Below are 15348 nucleotides of genomic sequence, written 5' to 3'. Positions count from 1 at the left end.
TTCACTCCTGTGTTTTGTCTACAACATTTGATAGGGCAGTTTTGGTATTTCAAGTTTTTTTTCAGTTTTACAGATGATAGTTTTGAAGCTGCAATTTTGGGGATCACTTGGATAGTGAGTACTTGTGAATTAGGAGGACTACACTCAGTGGCTCAGAAGGTCCCTTCTATTCCTATGTTCCTAACCTAGTATTTAAAACAAAAGCAATTTGTTAATTCCACCATGTCACTTACCTGATACTTCCTACAGCTTGAGAAATGAGAAAACACGTGCAAAGTTCTTTCAATCCTCACAGAGGCCAAAACAAAAGACACGAAGGAATGCCTGGATTTTGGTCTGATAGGAATTCAGGTATGGATCCATTAAAAATCTTTGCCTCCTAAATTTTTCCTGGTCCATCATGGGTACAATGTCACACCACCCGTAGGAATGAAAGTCACTATGCTGATAATTGCATATTCCTGTACTGTGAGGATGCAAGGAAACACCATGTGTAAAAGGTTAAGGAAGTAAAATCTGAGTTATGTTCTAATCAACAAACAGGAAATACTTAGAACTTAAAGAAAACTACAAAATCAGGAATATGTTTTGCGTGGGAAGGGGAGGGAAGCAAGCTGAATAAGTCCTGATACCTATTTTGTCAATGGGTTTACAACATAATTCAGACTTCTGTTAGGACATAGCAGCTCGACTCCTAAAGGATGCTTGCTTGGAAAATGAGACCTAGCTTGGGAAAAATAATTATGTAGGGATGACTAAAAGCAAGAAACAGCTTTTGTATATTAAACTTCACTGAAAATCTTAGCTATCAAGGCCTGAACAGGCCCAAAAATAAGAACTCAGTAGGAATGGGCAAGGCAACAGTGTTTAGACCAGGTGAAATGAGGATTCTTCAAGGTAAGGTCTAACATTGTTAGTTGCTGATTTCCATTAGTTTATATATGAGAAAACGCAAACCTGTACACATGGGGCTTAATACTAAGGCTAGCGGCTACAGCCGTTGTTTTCAGACTGAATTGTAATGGGATTTTAATTGAGTAGCCGACGATCATAAATAAGGAGCAGCAATGGAGCGCGAGAGGGGTATTTCAACAGATGCAGGGTCTGTGCCACTGCTGAGATCAGGATCAAATAAAGGTAAGATAAAATCCACTTACAAAATGGAAGAAATCTTTATAAAGTCAGCAAGCTTTCTTAATGGTTCTGTGCTGTAACTGAAAATACACTTTAGTTCAGAGAGAGCTGAAGGGTCAAAGAAAAAAATGCTAAAAGCCTAATTCAGCCAAGTGCGATCTGAAGCATGGTCTCAGGTAAGGTTCAAGGTGTCCTTAGCATCAATATGGAAGGCTGCACTACTTGAAAGTCTCCCTGGGTTTGTCTACACATGCACTTTAATGAGCATTAGCCTATTTTAATGTTATTAAAGCCTCAGAAAAAAATGTTTTCGCTAATGTGCATTAAAATAGGCTAATGAGCATTTTTCTAGTACCTCACAGTGGAGGGCACTTTTACCCATCCTCCGGAAATGGCGGGGAGGGTGGTGCTTTCATTATAGCAGTCTAATTAAAGTGCTGCCATGTCTCGTGTATCAGTGTCCTTGCACTTAAAAATGGTGGTGGGGGCACTTGAACAGGTCATTTGATGAACTTTAGTTCAAGTGCCCCCACCAGCTTTTTTGAGCATGTGGACGCTGATACACGAGATGCAACAGGCTGCTTGAGCGCAGTAATTGCCACACTCCAGAAGACTCAATTAATCAAGTTTCCTCCAACACACTGGAATTCCAGTGCATCAGAGCAGCCTCCACCCTCGTGGAGGTACTAGATTTAATGTGCATTACCTAAAGTGCGTTAATGAACATGTAGATGCGTCCCCCTGTAACTTGAATTATACTGTGGACACTATAGCTTTCCTTATTAAACTCCTTCTAAGGGGAAAATATGTGTCAGTGAGAGGGGAAAAAACCCTCTGATGGACAGAAAATGAAAAACAAGCAGCTGCAACCAGGAATTAGTCCATCAATCTACTTCTTAGAGACAGTCCTGGCAAAATCCATTCTCCTGGTAGATTTTGCCTGGAGTAGGCCAGATTGATTTGACAGTCTCTTAGCCTAATAAATGCTTGACCTTGAGGTTAGTTGAATTCACTATGCACAGAGAATTGGGAACCAATCACCTCTGGGGAACTTCCTGTTCTGCAGCCCTCCCTTGATAAAGGCCTTGACTGCTTTCAGCCTTATCGAGATGACTAGATGAAAGCTGCTCTCAAAAGAGGAAAGGTTAATCGACTACAGTACTGTTAATCAATCACTTGGAAAGATTCAGCACTTACTATAGGTAGGGCCCTCTTCCTGCCAAAAGGTTCTTTCAAGTTAACCAGGGACCTTCCTTTCCAGCTTGAAGAGTAATAGAAACACATTCCAGATAGATGCCAGGTGTCTGATGCAAAGCCAGTTGAAGTCAGTGGAAAGACTCCCAATGAGTTCTTGGGGCTTGGATCAGAGCCCAGAGAAAGAATTATTACTAGAGGTTCATTCTGTGTGCTGATATTGAGCTGTTTGCAAGTGAGGGACCCTTGAAAAGAAGCTGACACTTCATAGGTGTAACACCCTGTGAAACCTAAGTTCTCCAAAAAGGAACGTGCCCCAGATATGCTTTGTTGGATAGGGCTGACCTCTAGCAAAGAAAAATTACTTGCCTGTGACAGAAAACAAGAGGCAGCTACATAAGCAAAAGTCTGTGAAGAGTGCAGGTAAGAGAAAAAGATGCCAAACTCTGTATCTTTTCCATGTCCTCTTGCAATTGCCACTGGCCAAGCTGCTGGTTGTTCATAGGGAAAAAGAAAAAAAAAACAGAGCAATTTCTGGCATAAGTCAATCCAAACTCAAGAATTAAGTTGTCTGTTCTGGTGAAGTATTTGGAGCAACCCAGTCTCTTCTGCAGCTACATAACTGAATTGGAGAACAGCAGGCCAGAGCAAGGAACTGTGCCTGATTTTTTCACACAGGTGGGCATGGGAAACAACACAAGGAGCCTTCCATCCTGGTTCTCTCCACATCCTTTGCAGGGCTGACAAAAGTCCCAGATACAACTGGATCTGCTTTACCATATGCACATCTCACCTCAGAGCAACGTTTCTCTACCTGGATGCACCAGACCCTGTCAGGATTTGACCACTACTGTCACAGCCAGGTAAAACTGCCTGCTTAGTCTGTGACTTGAACTGTGTGCAGTTCCCCAAAAGGCGTCTATTTCAAAAAGATTTTAAAAAATCAATCGAAAAAAAGATTATGAACACAGACCAAAAATTAAGGTCTTTACACTAAAGGAACCAAATACAACCTGATATACCAAAACAGGCACAAAGCCTTTACTCTAGGATCCACCAAGTCATGCTACTTAATAAAGTGCCTGTTCCATGAAGATATCAAGAATGAAACTTTGAGATATAAAACAAGCAATAGGCTACTGTGATTCCTACATCATACACTGTCAGACACCCAGAAGCACCATCTTTTCCTTGAAGCTGAGATTTTTAAACCCCTCTCTCATTACCTTTAATACTTACACATGCAGCAAAAGCTAACCCTGCAAAAGCCAACCCCTCTCAGTTTCTGTAGTACTCTGCTGTAGTATCTTGCAAACTTCGCATTTACTTAAGCTGAGTTGAACATGGACAATATTCATACATTTTCAGAAGCACAGCATCCCCATTGTTTTTTGCATTGATTAGACAATCAATTTACTTTAAGAAGCCCCTAAGTTTTTCAGGAGTTGATGTGTCATAGATTTCTGTATTGAAGTTATATAATTATCTTCTCAGAAGGAGCTTGGGGCTCTGGAAGCTGGACTTGGATTTTGGCTTCAAGGATATTCAGTGGTATTGGTTAGTAATGATGACTAAGCACAATGAAAAACGGAGGGTTGGGTGCTGAACTGCATTTACACCCTTTAAAATTTCCTTCAACATCAGGATGTTTCAATGGTGAACTAACTGGGGAGGATGATATTTCAAGTATTATCAGTAAGTTTAAAAGGTACCAGCACATGGAGATAAATGGGTTTAGTTCATGGTTCTCTGAAGCTATTGTTTTAGGCTGCAGCTAATTCATGAAAACAGCACTGGAAGTTTACAAAGCTTCACAACTGGAACTTTACCTTTGCAACCAAGAGGGCTGGAAATAGAATTAAAAAAAAATCTAAGATGCTGTATTATTTAACAATTAACTTGCAGTAGTGTTGACAGGCCAACCAGGTTTGGACCCTGTCGGGTTGTGTTGTACCTCAAAAGTCTTGAGCAGTTTCTCTTGCAAGGGGTGGATGTCCTGCAAATTATGTTGCCACAATACTGGAGAACAGTTATGCTGTTAGTATCAAAAATGGAAGCAAAACAGGAAAAAAAATCCGCAGAGCATTTCACCTCTATTCATTTTTTTTAACGTGTGAGGAATGAACAATGTAAAACACCCAGAGCAGTTACAGTACTTAGGAACAAATGAGGAAGTACAAAGGTTACTACATAATCAATTTTTCCCCACGCTGTCTGGCATAGTATCCTATGAGCTTTAACAGCACATAAACTCAGATCACATTGAATTACAGCATCTGAAGATGAAACCACCTCTGTCTAAAAGCTAAGGAAAGATAGATGGTAGGTGAACGGAAGGAAAAGTCCACTGAGTGCTTTATCGACCTAGCTGCCATTCCATGAATGGGGTACAATAAAAATTTATTGAAAAATTAGAAAAAGTTGTTACTTATTCTAATCAACCCCCATGGGAATGTTAGCACCTCGGACAAAGCCAAAGACTCCTTAACACTGCGCATTTTAAAAATCTTGCAATTTTATTTGCATATAAAGGCTGCTAGATATTATATCACAATAAATTTAAAGAAACAACTGCTTTTCTAAATTCCATTAACAAGGTAACATAAAACAGAACAAAGCTCAATAGCATTTACAGTGGTAGAACAGAAATAACTATCTGCAACAATATTTTGTGCTAGCAAGATTGCATTTACACACAGTGCAAAATAAGAAAAAAAAAAGAAAATTGGAAAGACAATTCAAGAATATTTAAATATAAAGGACAACTAAGCCTTATTTTAGTGAGGCTTGATTGTATCCATTTGATTCTATACATGCCTGAAACTGCACAAAGATTTAACTCAAGCTCTTGAAGGCCTTGAGCACTTGGAAAATGTGTCACATCCTTCATAATTTAGATGTGCTGTACAGTATAATTTTGCAGATGCTATACTGGCAATATTAAATTCCTAGCTTAGTTATAATGCACAAAAAATACATATATATATAAATTCATATTTAAAAGGAGTCCGCATTTACATTTTTTTACTGCATGAAACACCTGCTCTTTGCAGCTTTCATTCCCATATTTTTAAAGCTAAAATAATTTAAAAAAACAAACAAAACAATAAAAAGGTAGATACATACAGGCTGCAGCTATCTATTATCAGTCTTTAAGGTAGAAAGTAGGCAGAGACAAACAAGTATGAAGTCTATTCTCCCCTTGTTGCACGTTACTGTTAATAGGAGGGAGTTACAGTACATGCACACACACCAAGAGGCAAAATAGATCCCCTCATCTTGTTTACATTACTAAAAAAGGTGTGCTATAATTGGGGGGCAGGAGAGAAGAAGCATATGTTTAGGACTAGAAAAAATTACATTATAAAACAAATTCAAACAATAACATAAGTTGTGCAAATTTGGGTGTTTTTAAAATGCTGCCTTTTTAGCTTATAATATAATATTAAAATAAGGTCTCTTACTTATTAAAAGAAAGCTTGGCTGTCCTTTTGAGAACACTATTACAATTTACAATGGCAAGTTTACTAAAAAAAACCCAAAACAACAAAAAAGGTCATTTTACAAATTCACAATGCTTGATCAATTTAAAATGGATGCTGCATTTCCAAAAAGCACAACCTCTATCTTTTTCTTTTTTTGTACCAGCAATTTACAAAAAACCCCACATAATTTGGAAATAAACATGTAAGAGAATGTAAGTTTTATAATTAGAAAATGGCAGTTAATAGACCTTCCCCAGTTCCAGCTGTGCAGTAGTGCTTCATGATCCTTGAGGGGTTGGAAGGTCAAATATAATTGGAGGATTGGTTGGTTGAAAGCTGACTGTACATGTTGAGGCATTGATATACGTTGTGTAACCGTCCGTCATAATGCCATAACCTGTAGGGAGAATGTGTCACACTTACTGTAATGTAAATAAACAATACTGACCTAATGCAGTGCCCACAAGCAGAAGAAATAAAAGTTTCTTGTGAGGGCACTGCTTTGAAATCAAACCAAAATGTTTTGTTTTGCAAAATGTTAGAAACTTCAGAAAGCTACTAATTAAAGTTTCAATTGGAAAAAAAAATGCATCGTGTTGTATCTGAAGTAAGAACAACCCTATGGGTGGTTGGGTGGGGATGAACATAGCTTTCTGATCAGCTGTAGAGATGTTTTGTGCCCTGTACCAAAACTGTACAGGACACAACACATTTTCCTTGTTTCCTATAATTTTGCATACCTCAAACCAGATAGAAAAAGGACCAATCAGGAACAAGAAATTTGATACAAGCTCGAGTTTTTTTCAGGCACTTTGATGAACCCACTGTGCGCTCTCCAAGTTCAGACAAACCATGAAAGCACCCACTGTGCTTTCATGACAGCTAGCCAACCTTGCACTAGCTATCATGAAAGATCTTGGTTTGGAGGCTGCCTGCACTGGTGTTCCCACTGGCTTGCTAAGCCTCAGAAAACCAAACAGGAGGTAAGAAAATGTGTTTTCTATAGGTTGGCTCACTAATGTAGACAATGGAGGTGACTAGTGGTTCTAACCCAAAGACACAGGAAATGAAAACCTAGCTGGATGGGCTAAAGTGACTTAAGAAAGGGACCTAGGGACTTGCAGCAATGGATAATTTCATACTGCTGATAGGACATTGGCTTCAAATCCTCCCATGGAAAAAAATAAAACAATCCCTAAAGCTGATGTTGAACACTTGCTTGGAAAATTGTGAACATTACCACTACCAATAGAAAGGAATCTAAATGACAGTGTAATAATGTAGGTGTACCTGGTGCTCCAGGTGGCTGCTCTGCAGAGCTTGTCCCCAGGGACTGGCCTCTTCCCTCTCGACTCAAGAGGAGGTTCAAGTTCAAGTTATCATACAATGGACTTAAGTTGGATCAGGCACAGATGGGACAGATCTAGGAATGGATTCAGGCACGGGAGGGCTGTCAATGAGCCTTTACACAGAGGGTCCTTGAAAAGGCATGCAGAGGGAAAGAGCTCTTCTGGATCCATAGATATTGCAACTTGTGGGTGCCTAATGATGCACAGGATTCTCCTCTCCTCCCTCTCATCTTTAGGATTAAGGCAGAAAATTGGAATGAAATTCAAGGGAAAGAGGGGAGACGGCTTTGCTAAAGGACCTGAAAACATCCCTACCAGCAAAGGAGGGGAAAAGGGACTTCGCTATAGGTTTGAGGTAGGCCATGACTTTTAGGGCTGCATCTAGATAAGTGTGGACATTTGTTTCCCCAGGGACAAGTAGCGGCGGCACATATTGTGCCACTGTTACTTGTCCTAGGGCAATGCCCATGTCATCACATGCACTCTGGCATGCAGCAGGTTACCCTGGGTGGGGTAGGGGAGGCTGCAGCCAGAAGTATGCTCACCATAGCAGCTTAACCTATGGTCCTGGGACCTGGCCAGGCTCTGGTTTTGGGTGCCACCCTGCTTTTTTTCCAGATCTCCCAAGGTCAAAAAACACCCCCGTGCTGCAAGGTAGCAGCACAAGGAGTGCCAGCATGTGTGGTTTGTGATGCCACAGACATGTCTGCAGTGCCACATATCGCACACCCACGCTCATCTGGACACAGCCTAGGAGTTTAACTCCAAGTTTTCTGTTTTGCTTCATGCAAGGGATCCAGGTATCTGGCATAAGGAGCTGGCTGGTAATTCCCTTATATAGGGATGTTGTACAGTCAGTGTAAGTCAGCTCTAAGCCATCCATTCTTGTCTGGCCTCTTGTAAGCCATGATGAGATGTGGTTAGAGTGCCTTGTGCTCCTGTAATTCTGGAGAGGATGGAATAAATTCCAAGAGCCCATTTGAGAAAGGAGAGGATGCATTTTAAAGGGCTTCCTCCAACCTCCTTTTCTCAGGTGTCCTGAGATAATTCCTCAGATCTACCTCATGTAGGAGATTAAATAACATGAAGGTCTCCTATTGGTAGATGTGAGAGAAGACTATTTGCTTGGTCCTTGCTCGGCTGGACTTTCCGGTAGTTTGCTGCTGTGATAAAGGATTGCATGGTGTACTCGGGGCTCCTTCACCACTTACTTCTGTGCAATACAGTTTGCCTTTCCTGTCTGTTATGGTACTGTGCCTGGGGTCCAAAGACAATGCCCCAAGGAACAGACATTTGATGCTTTTCTTACTGAGAGGCAAGGAAAAATGAAGGAGAGGGATGCCACCAGTTTCTTGCTCCTGATTAGACCTTCATATATGAGAGGGAACTTTCATTGTTTGTCCTGGTAAGGTATGCTACTGATAAATAATTTAGTTTTTACAGTATGGAGCATTGTTGCATAACATTTAAGACAAGATGTGCACTATCAAAGTGTCTATCAGAATAATTACTACACCACTACTGTGTGGTCTGTCTATATCATTTTATTTGTTTATTTAAATTATTTACTTGTATTTAAGTTTTGATTTAGATCAGTGGGAAGAAATAGAGGTTACAAATAATCAATTGACTTGGAGCAAATATGTGAGCCGCATAATCTGTGCTGAATCTCTTCTGTTTTGAATGGAAAATGGGTGCATGTATTTGAGAGCAGAATTTGGTTCTGATGAATTAATTGCCCCTTAACATCAACTTTTAGCCTCAGTACAATGTAGATCTTCATTTTAGTCAGATAAGCAGGGTTTGGAACTTTGGAATAAAACTCCCCCCTTTTTTATGATGTGTGGGTCACCATCCCTACTTATGAGGTTTAAATGCAAGATGTTGTACATGAAGCCACAATGTTTTCTCATACTGATCTTGCACACCAAAAGACCTTTCCTTTCCATCAGTTGAAAGCTATTACTGCTGGAAGTTTGATTACTTTTAGCTTACAATGCACCTACATAGTATGAAGGCAATTTGCATGTTCTGGTTGGAAGTCTTCTTGTATTCACTCATCATTAATATCTGAGCATTAATATTTATACAAAATGTCCAATCTTTTACTGAATGCATTACAGTGCTGCTATTCATGCCACTATAGTTAAGGTTGCATCAGTATTTCCATTATAAACTCCTTATTTACAGTTCTTTATAACCAGAAATAAAAATTCACCGCATAAAGTCATGAAGGCTTTGGAAAAATCAACAATGCCAAGCAAAAAGGCTCTTTTTGTTCTACAAAGTTCTCCAACTCTGTATGTGTACAGAGCTTAATTAGAGCCAACAGACAAAACTCCAGGAAGGGAAATAAAAGCATTTAATGTGTAATTTTTAGTTCTAGGGTCAGAGAGTCTCGTGATCTCTTCTTAGGCAGGATTCCTAGTCTTCCCCTCACTGGAACATGAAAGCCACAAACACAAATTTATTAAATATTGAAACCTTCCAAAATATATTTAACAATCTTTCATTCCCTTCCACCTCCACTAAGGGTGCTTGTTGTTTCTGAAGTTTCCCACTTGGCCTGCTTGATATGAGAATCAAAATGGAGAAAAAGATCTTCCAAAACAGGGGTGGCCAACCTGCAGCATGCATTGTACAAGTGGCACAGGCAGCCTCCGTGTATAGCACATGGCAGATCAGGGAGGGAACAGATAGCACAGTGGTGTATAGGACAGGAAGCAGAAAGCAGAGCAGCAGATTAGGCAGAGGGATGGGATCAGAGTGGCACTCAGGGATGGCACAGGGCTTAATTTGTGGCATGCCTGCCAAAACGGTTGGCCCCCACTGTTCCAAAGTAAGTTTTGTTGAGGCTAAAGGAAACCGCACAACATGAAGGGCATTCTAGAATGGCTTCTGAAATGTACTTGAACAAATCATGGTGCTTTCTGCTCTCTTTGTCCCACTCCCTTCATGACGAAGGGCTCCTTTTTCTCTTTTTGCAGATACTGCAGCTGCCTCACTGCAGCAAGCATTTTCCAGACTGCCCTCTCTTTTCTAGCCTCCTTTGATGGCTCCTCTACTTGGATTAATTGAGACTTTCCAGTGTTACGACAGGATAGTTCTCACTTGGCTCTGAATCCCTCGCATGTGGAGGCAACCTCAGATGCTTTCAAATCTGTCACAGTTGGAACTGCTAGCAAATAACTTCATACAGTGCAGGTTTCATAGAGCAACAGCTGTGGGTATTTTGGAATCATGTGAGTGCCTAAGATTTTAAAATATAAGTATCTAAATGGCTCCTAAATCTTTGTTTAAGCATCCAAAGCCTGAATTTTCAGTGTTGGGCATTCAGCATTTTCCATTTTATTATAGCAACTTATAATGAATCAAAAATCCACAGCTGGCCTGAAATGCCACAGAGATCTGTGTCACTCCCCTCACACTGCATGGCGGGGAGCCTTACTTTTGCTTACCTTCATGAATTCCACCAAAGACATGGAGCTTGGGCCGTACTCGCCGCTGCACTGTGTTTAACAGTTCCACACAGCCAACTCTCTGCAGTTCCTTTGGAACCCAGTCTCGAAAACCTGAGGGCAAAATGCAATCAATACACTTAATTTTCTCTCTTCAGGTAAGGTTTCATTTAGTCTTTCAGGAAGCCATAATTTACTGAAGGTTTATTACATTACCTGTAATCCTAACCTCTCCATTAAAGCATACAATGGCTTTTAAGAAACTTTTCACTGTCACTTTGTCTTCCTTAGGTTCCTGAGATTCCACCCCCCACTTTCCTCTTCCCTGCTCCCTCCCTGAAATAATGTTTCTCTTTATGTGAGCTCATCTATTAAACTACAAGTTGACCCCCTTCTTCATGAGTTGAGGCCCTGTGACATTTGTTCCTAGCAGTGTCACAATTTTCCCCTTCCATTTCTCTCATTTCCACTCTGCTGCTGCTGGCTGCTGTTGCAGCAGTCAACCTAAGGTTCCAGCTAGAGAGAGCCACCGCAAGAATCATGCGTCTTCTTCCTGGTATCACTGCCACCTTAGGGCTCCTATACACATGTGTGGAGCCTGGAAATCCAGCGCGTCGGACCAGACTTGACTGAGCCTGCTGGCGCACAGAAACTGAGGCAATCTGGCATCTTTCCACAGCACAGCTATCAACTTCCCCACAAATCTCCACACTGAAAAAATGATGGCAGTGCACCCTGAAATAAAACACGTTCCATGAGCCTTAGTTGAAAGCACCCTGCCACCGTTTTGTCAGCGCAGGGATGATGATACACATGACACAAGGGCACTTTTAATTAGTGTGGCTTGCTAATTAAAGTCCAGCGCCACATCCCACAATCTGTGTAAAAAAGCCTCTAGAGCTTTAAATTACATCTTTTGCCACAACTTTTACAGGAGCAGGGTCTGTTAGTATTGGGTTACTACTGAGCCCAGTCACTGACAATAGGCTACATAGAGCAATGGTGAAACAGCTCCCAGTAAGCTGGTGCTAATTGACTACTTCTAAAGTAAAAGCCACTTAGTTCAATAGATAATACGGAAAATCCATAAAACTTAACATCAATTATTACAAAAGTCTGCTGTCTGGACTATTACAGCATGGACATGCATTCATAAGGGGTGGGAAGAACTGTGGGGAATAAAAGATAAATTATGTCTGAAAGAAGGAAGCATATTTGCCCTTGGTATTACTCCTCTGACTTCAAAGTAGTTACAACAGGGATGAATTTGGCACAGGCTAATTAAATGTGGTGGAACATAAATTTAACTATCTTTGAAGACTATTTGTAGACCAACAGCTGATGCACATGATATCACAACTCTACAAACATGACTTTTGGGTATGTCTGTACTTCCGGTACCAGCAGTACTTTGGGTGTGTGGAGATTTCAGACTCAATGGGCACACTTACATATGCATATGAATGTGACGTAAACTCTGGTGCTTATTGTGAAGAGTACATTTGCATGTATGCATGGGATCACAGGATGTTAAGCCAAGTCAGAGCAGCCCTGGCTGGCAGGGGACCCAGGGGTCACCTTGCCAACTTGAGGCTGCTCCAACCCAGCTCAATGTGCTGCGGAGGGGCTGGCTGGGGCACACAAGTCACTTTGGTTGAGGCTAGCCAGCAAGCAGCTCCCACACAGAAGCACTCTTGTGCCCCAGCCAGTCAGGGCAGCATCTACATGTACGCTGCTTCAGAGTAAAAAACTCCGCAGCAGGGTAGTACTTGTATTTGCAAAGTTTATTAGTCTACTCCAGCCTAATAGCCCTGCACATGTAGACACTGAGATATTTACTGCAGAGCTAATTAGCCTACTCCTCAGAAGACATCTCATGTAGGCATGCCCATTATCTCCATTTGCAGGCACTATGTAAGAACTTGAATCTCTGACTCCCTGATCTGAGCTGGGGCTTTAAACATGGGAGCATGCTGCACTTACAAGATGACAGCAGTGCATCTGAAACTTAGTCCACTACCTCTTAAAAATGAAAATGTAAGTATTGTTGCAAAGAATTCAATTTAAAAAAGATTGTGATGTTTCTGAGACCAATGTACACTATGTGAACCCTATATACAGCAAACAGATTGGCAACCCACTGAAATCTAATAGCCACAAAAAGTTATAAACATGCTCATACTTTTACACTTCTTGCGGCAAATAAAAAACAGATTACATGTAAAAGAATATTCATTCTGATGAAGATGCTGCTTTTCAAAGCACAGTTCATTCCACTAGAGTAGGTGTTACATCACTGATCTGCTGAAGACAGAAGCATGCTCTGGTGGACGTAAAGGTAACCTGCACATCTTTTTATAGTATTCCCCTGATAGTGGCATGTGCTGGACACCACTTATAACTAGGTTCAGGTAAGCACTGAGCATATTATTGGCTCTGTTGCTGCAATTCAGTCCAACTAGGCTGGATGCTATGGCACCTATGGGTCTCTTGACCTAGCTCTGATGCCTTAGCACAATGGGGACCAACCTTTTTTGCAGGTGTGCCACTATCTCCAAATCGCACCACGATCCCCTTCCTCCACCCAATCTGCTGCTCTGCCTTCTGGTACCTACTCTCTGCTCCCGGCCAGATCTCCTCTGCATTTTGCTTCCTGCCTTGTGCTCCCTGTCTGAGCTTCTGCTCTACTTTCTGCTTCCTGCTCTATCTGCTGCTTAATTGCCTGTCCCTTCTGTGATCTACCATGTGGCTTACACACAGGCTGTCTGTGCCACTCGTGACATTTATGCTACAGGCTGGCAGCATCTACCCTAACACATATTGAAGTCCTGACATCACAGCTATCTTGAAACTCTGCTGGAATGCTGAGTTGCCTTGATGCATTTAAAAGCCTTTTCTCAGCACTTCATGCAGTTTGAAAATAATTCTTTAGACGTATTGGCTCAGATTCTCATCTGGTGTAAAACTTCCTAATTCTACTCAAGTCAATATACCATTCAAATTAGTGAAAGTATTTTGGTTTACATAAGCATAGGGTCTGGCCCTTGGAATTCAAAAAGAATACTAGAAACTTGGCAGAACTACACAATCTGTTAAAACTAAAAAGTACTTACATGAACTTTCTCACCTCAGTAAGCCAACATTATAGGAAGCAGATCCTCCATTTATATTATAAATTGTTACTTAAGTAAATTGAATCCCCTGGAGTCAACAGAGCTGTTACAATTTATGACAATAAAGCTCTAGACTTTATGGGCGCGTCCATACAAGCAACCATGTGGCTTGCAACAACTCAAACAGAAGTGGTGCAAATTTGAGGCAGGGCTTTTTGCCTCAGTGTATGTGCTCCGATATGCACTTTGTTGTGGAACAAAGTGTGCCACTTGAGCCAAATAACCTTGCCTGGCTCCTCCCGGATCTGCAGCCATGGGGAGCTAGAGCCTGGGGCCAGCACCTATGCTGCCCCAGCAGTATAAGAAGCTGTCCTGTCCTGCCCCACCCCAGCAGTACAAAACACTGCCCTGTCAAGTAGCTCAAGGCTACTCACTCTCAGGAGGTTCTGGGGCCCAGCCAATTGGTACCTGGGAACACTACCCTTTGTGCCAACTGGACTGCTGAAGCAGCCCTAAGAGTCCCCTGCTCCCTCTACCCACTGCAGCAGTCTGGAAGTGGGGTGGGGGCTGCTGCCTAGCTGTGACCTGCTGTGCACCTGCCAGACACAGGTGAGGCATCTGCCCCTCTGGGCAAGCTGCCAGTGGGTGGTGGCTGCAGAGTTGCCCTCTGTGCAGCACTACTGCCATGTGTGCCCCCTACCCAGCCATCTGGGCAGCTACTGCCCAGAAGATGTTCCAGGTGTGGGGGCCTGCTCTGAACTATCAAAACGTCCTCCTGGCCCCAACTGGCCAGGAGGTCAGCCACAGCCAGCTGGGTTCAAGATGCCAGCTCGGAGCAGGCAGGGTCCTGCCACTGGCCTCCCTAGCAGGAACTCTGGTGTTCCCTATTGGAAAACTGAAAAATCCCTGATAAAAAAATCCCAAAGTCACTCTGTAAAAAACCCCAAAATCCATGTTTCCCCACAATTAAAACAAAAGACTACTGTGGAGAGAGACAGAGAGAGTGAGACAGAAACAGTGATCAGTTGGGCAATGTTTTATTGATATATCTACAGTGTTTAAGCAGTGTGGAAGCCTACCCGTGTCTCTATCATAATAATGAAGTGAATTTTAAATATATGTTTCATGAATTCATGAATGTATGAATATATGTTTTGCTGCCCCCCACAGGGCCTACAGGTCCCCCCCAGGGGCTACAGCCCCCCAACAGAGGCCTTGGCCCCCTCACAGAGGTTACAGCCCCCCCATCAGGGACCACGGCACCTCACAGGGGCTACCTCCCCAGCAGGGCCCACATGCCCCTCCCTACCCAAGCTTGCTCCCCCAGCCCCCGGACTGCTGCCCCACCTGGCCCCATCTCTTGCCAGCTCCTGCAGTTCCTCCCAATGGCTGCCCCCCAGCCCTCCCCACTCCCCTAGACCTCCCCAAAGGCTGCCTGCCTGGCTCCATCCCCCACTTGCATGCCCAGGCCCCCCTGGCAGCAGGGCCCAGGGTGGGGCTGCTGGGGCTGTCACCCAGCCCTGCCCTGTGCTTGGGGACCCGAGTGACCCCAACAGCAGCTGGAACTGCTGGTAAGTGCCTGGGGTGGTTGGGGTTCCCCCCCCGATGCTGGGGT

General features: G+C 42.6%; 1 protein-coding gene across 4 annotated transcripts in view; it reads right to left on the bottom strand.

The window, feature by feature from the left end:
• Window positions 1-4823: 4823 nt before the first annotated feature.
• MPPED2 (metallophosphoesterase domain containing 2) overlaps window positions 4824-15348 on the bottom strand; it is a 148986-nt gene continuing 138461 nt past the window's right edge. For all 4 annotated transcript variants that reach the window (XM_019552113.1, XM_019552116.1, XM_019552114.1 and 1 more), the window contains exons 6-7: window positions 10621-10734; window positions 4824-6210 (exon numbers count right to left, since the gene is read on the bottom strand). In XM_019552113.1, coding sequence (XP_019407658.1) covers window positions 6092-6210; window positions 10621-10734 — 233 coding nt within the window. In that variant the 3' untranslated portion in view covers window positions 4824-6091. The remainder of the gene's footprint in view (window positions 6211-10620; window positions 10735-15348) is intronic.

The sequence above is a fragment of the Crocodylus porosus genome, unplaced genomic scaffold, assembly GCF_001723895.1.
Source record: "Crocodylus porosus isolate Cpor-Errol unplaced genomic scaffold, CroPor_comp1, whole genome shotgun sequence".
NCBI lineage: Eukaryota > Metazoa > Chordata > Crocodylia > Crocodylidae > Crocodylus > Crocodylus porosus.
This window is presented reverse-complemented; position numbering and strand designations above follow the sequence as displayed.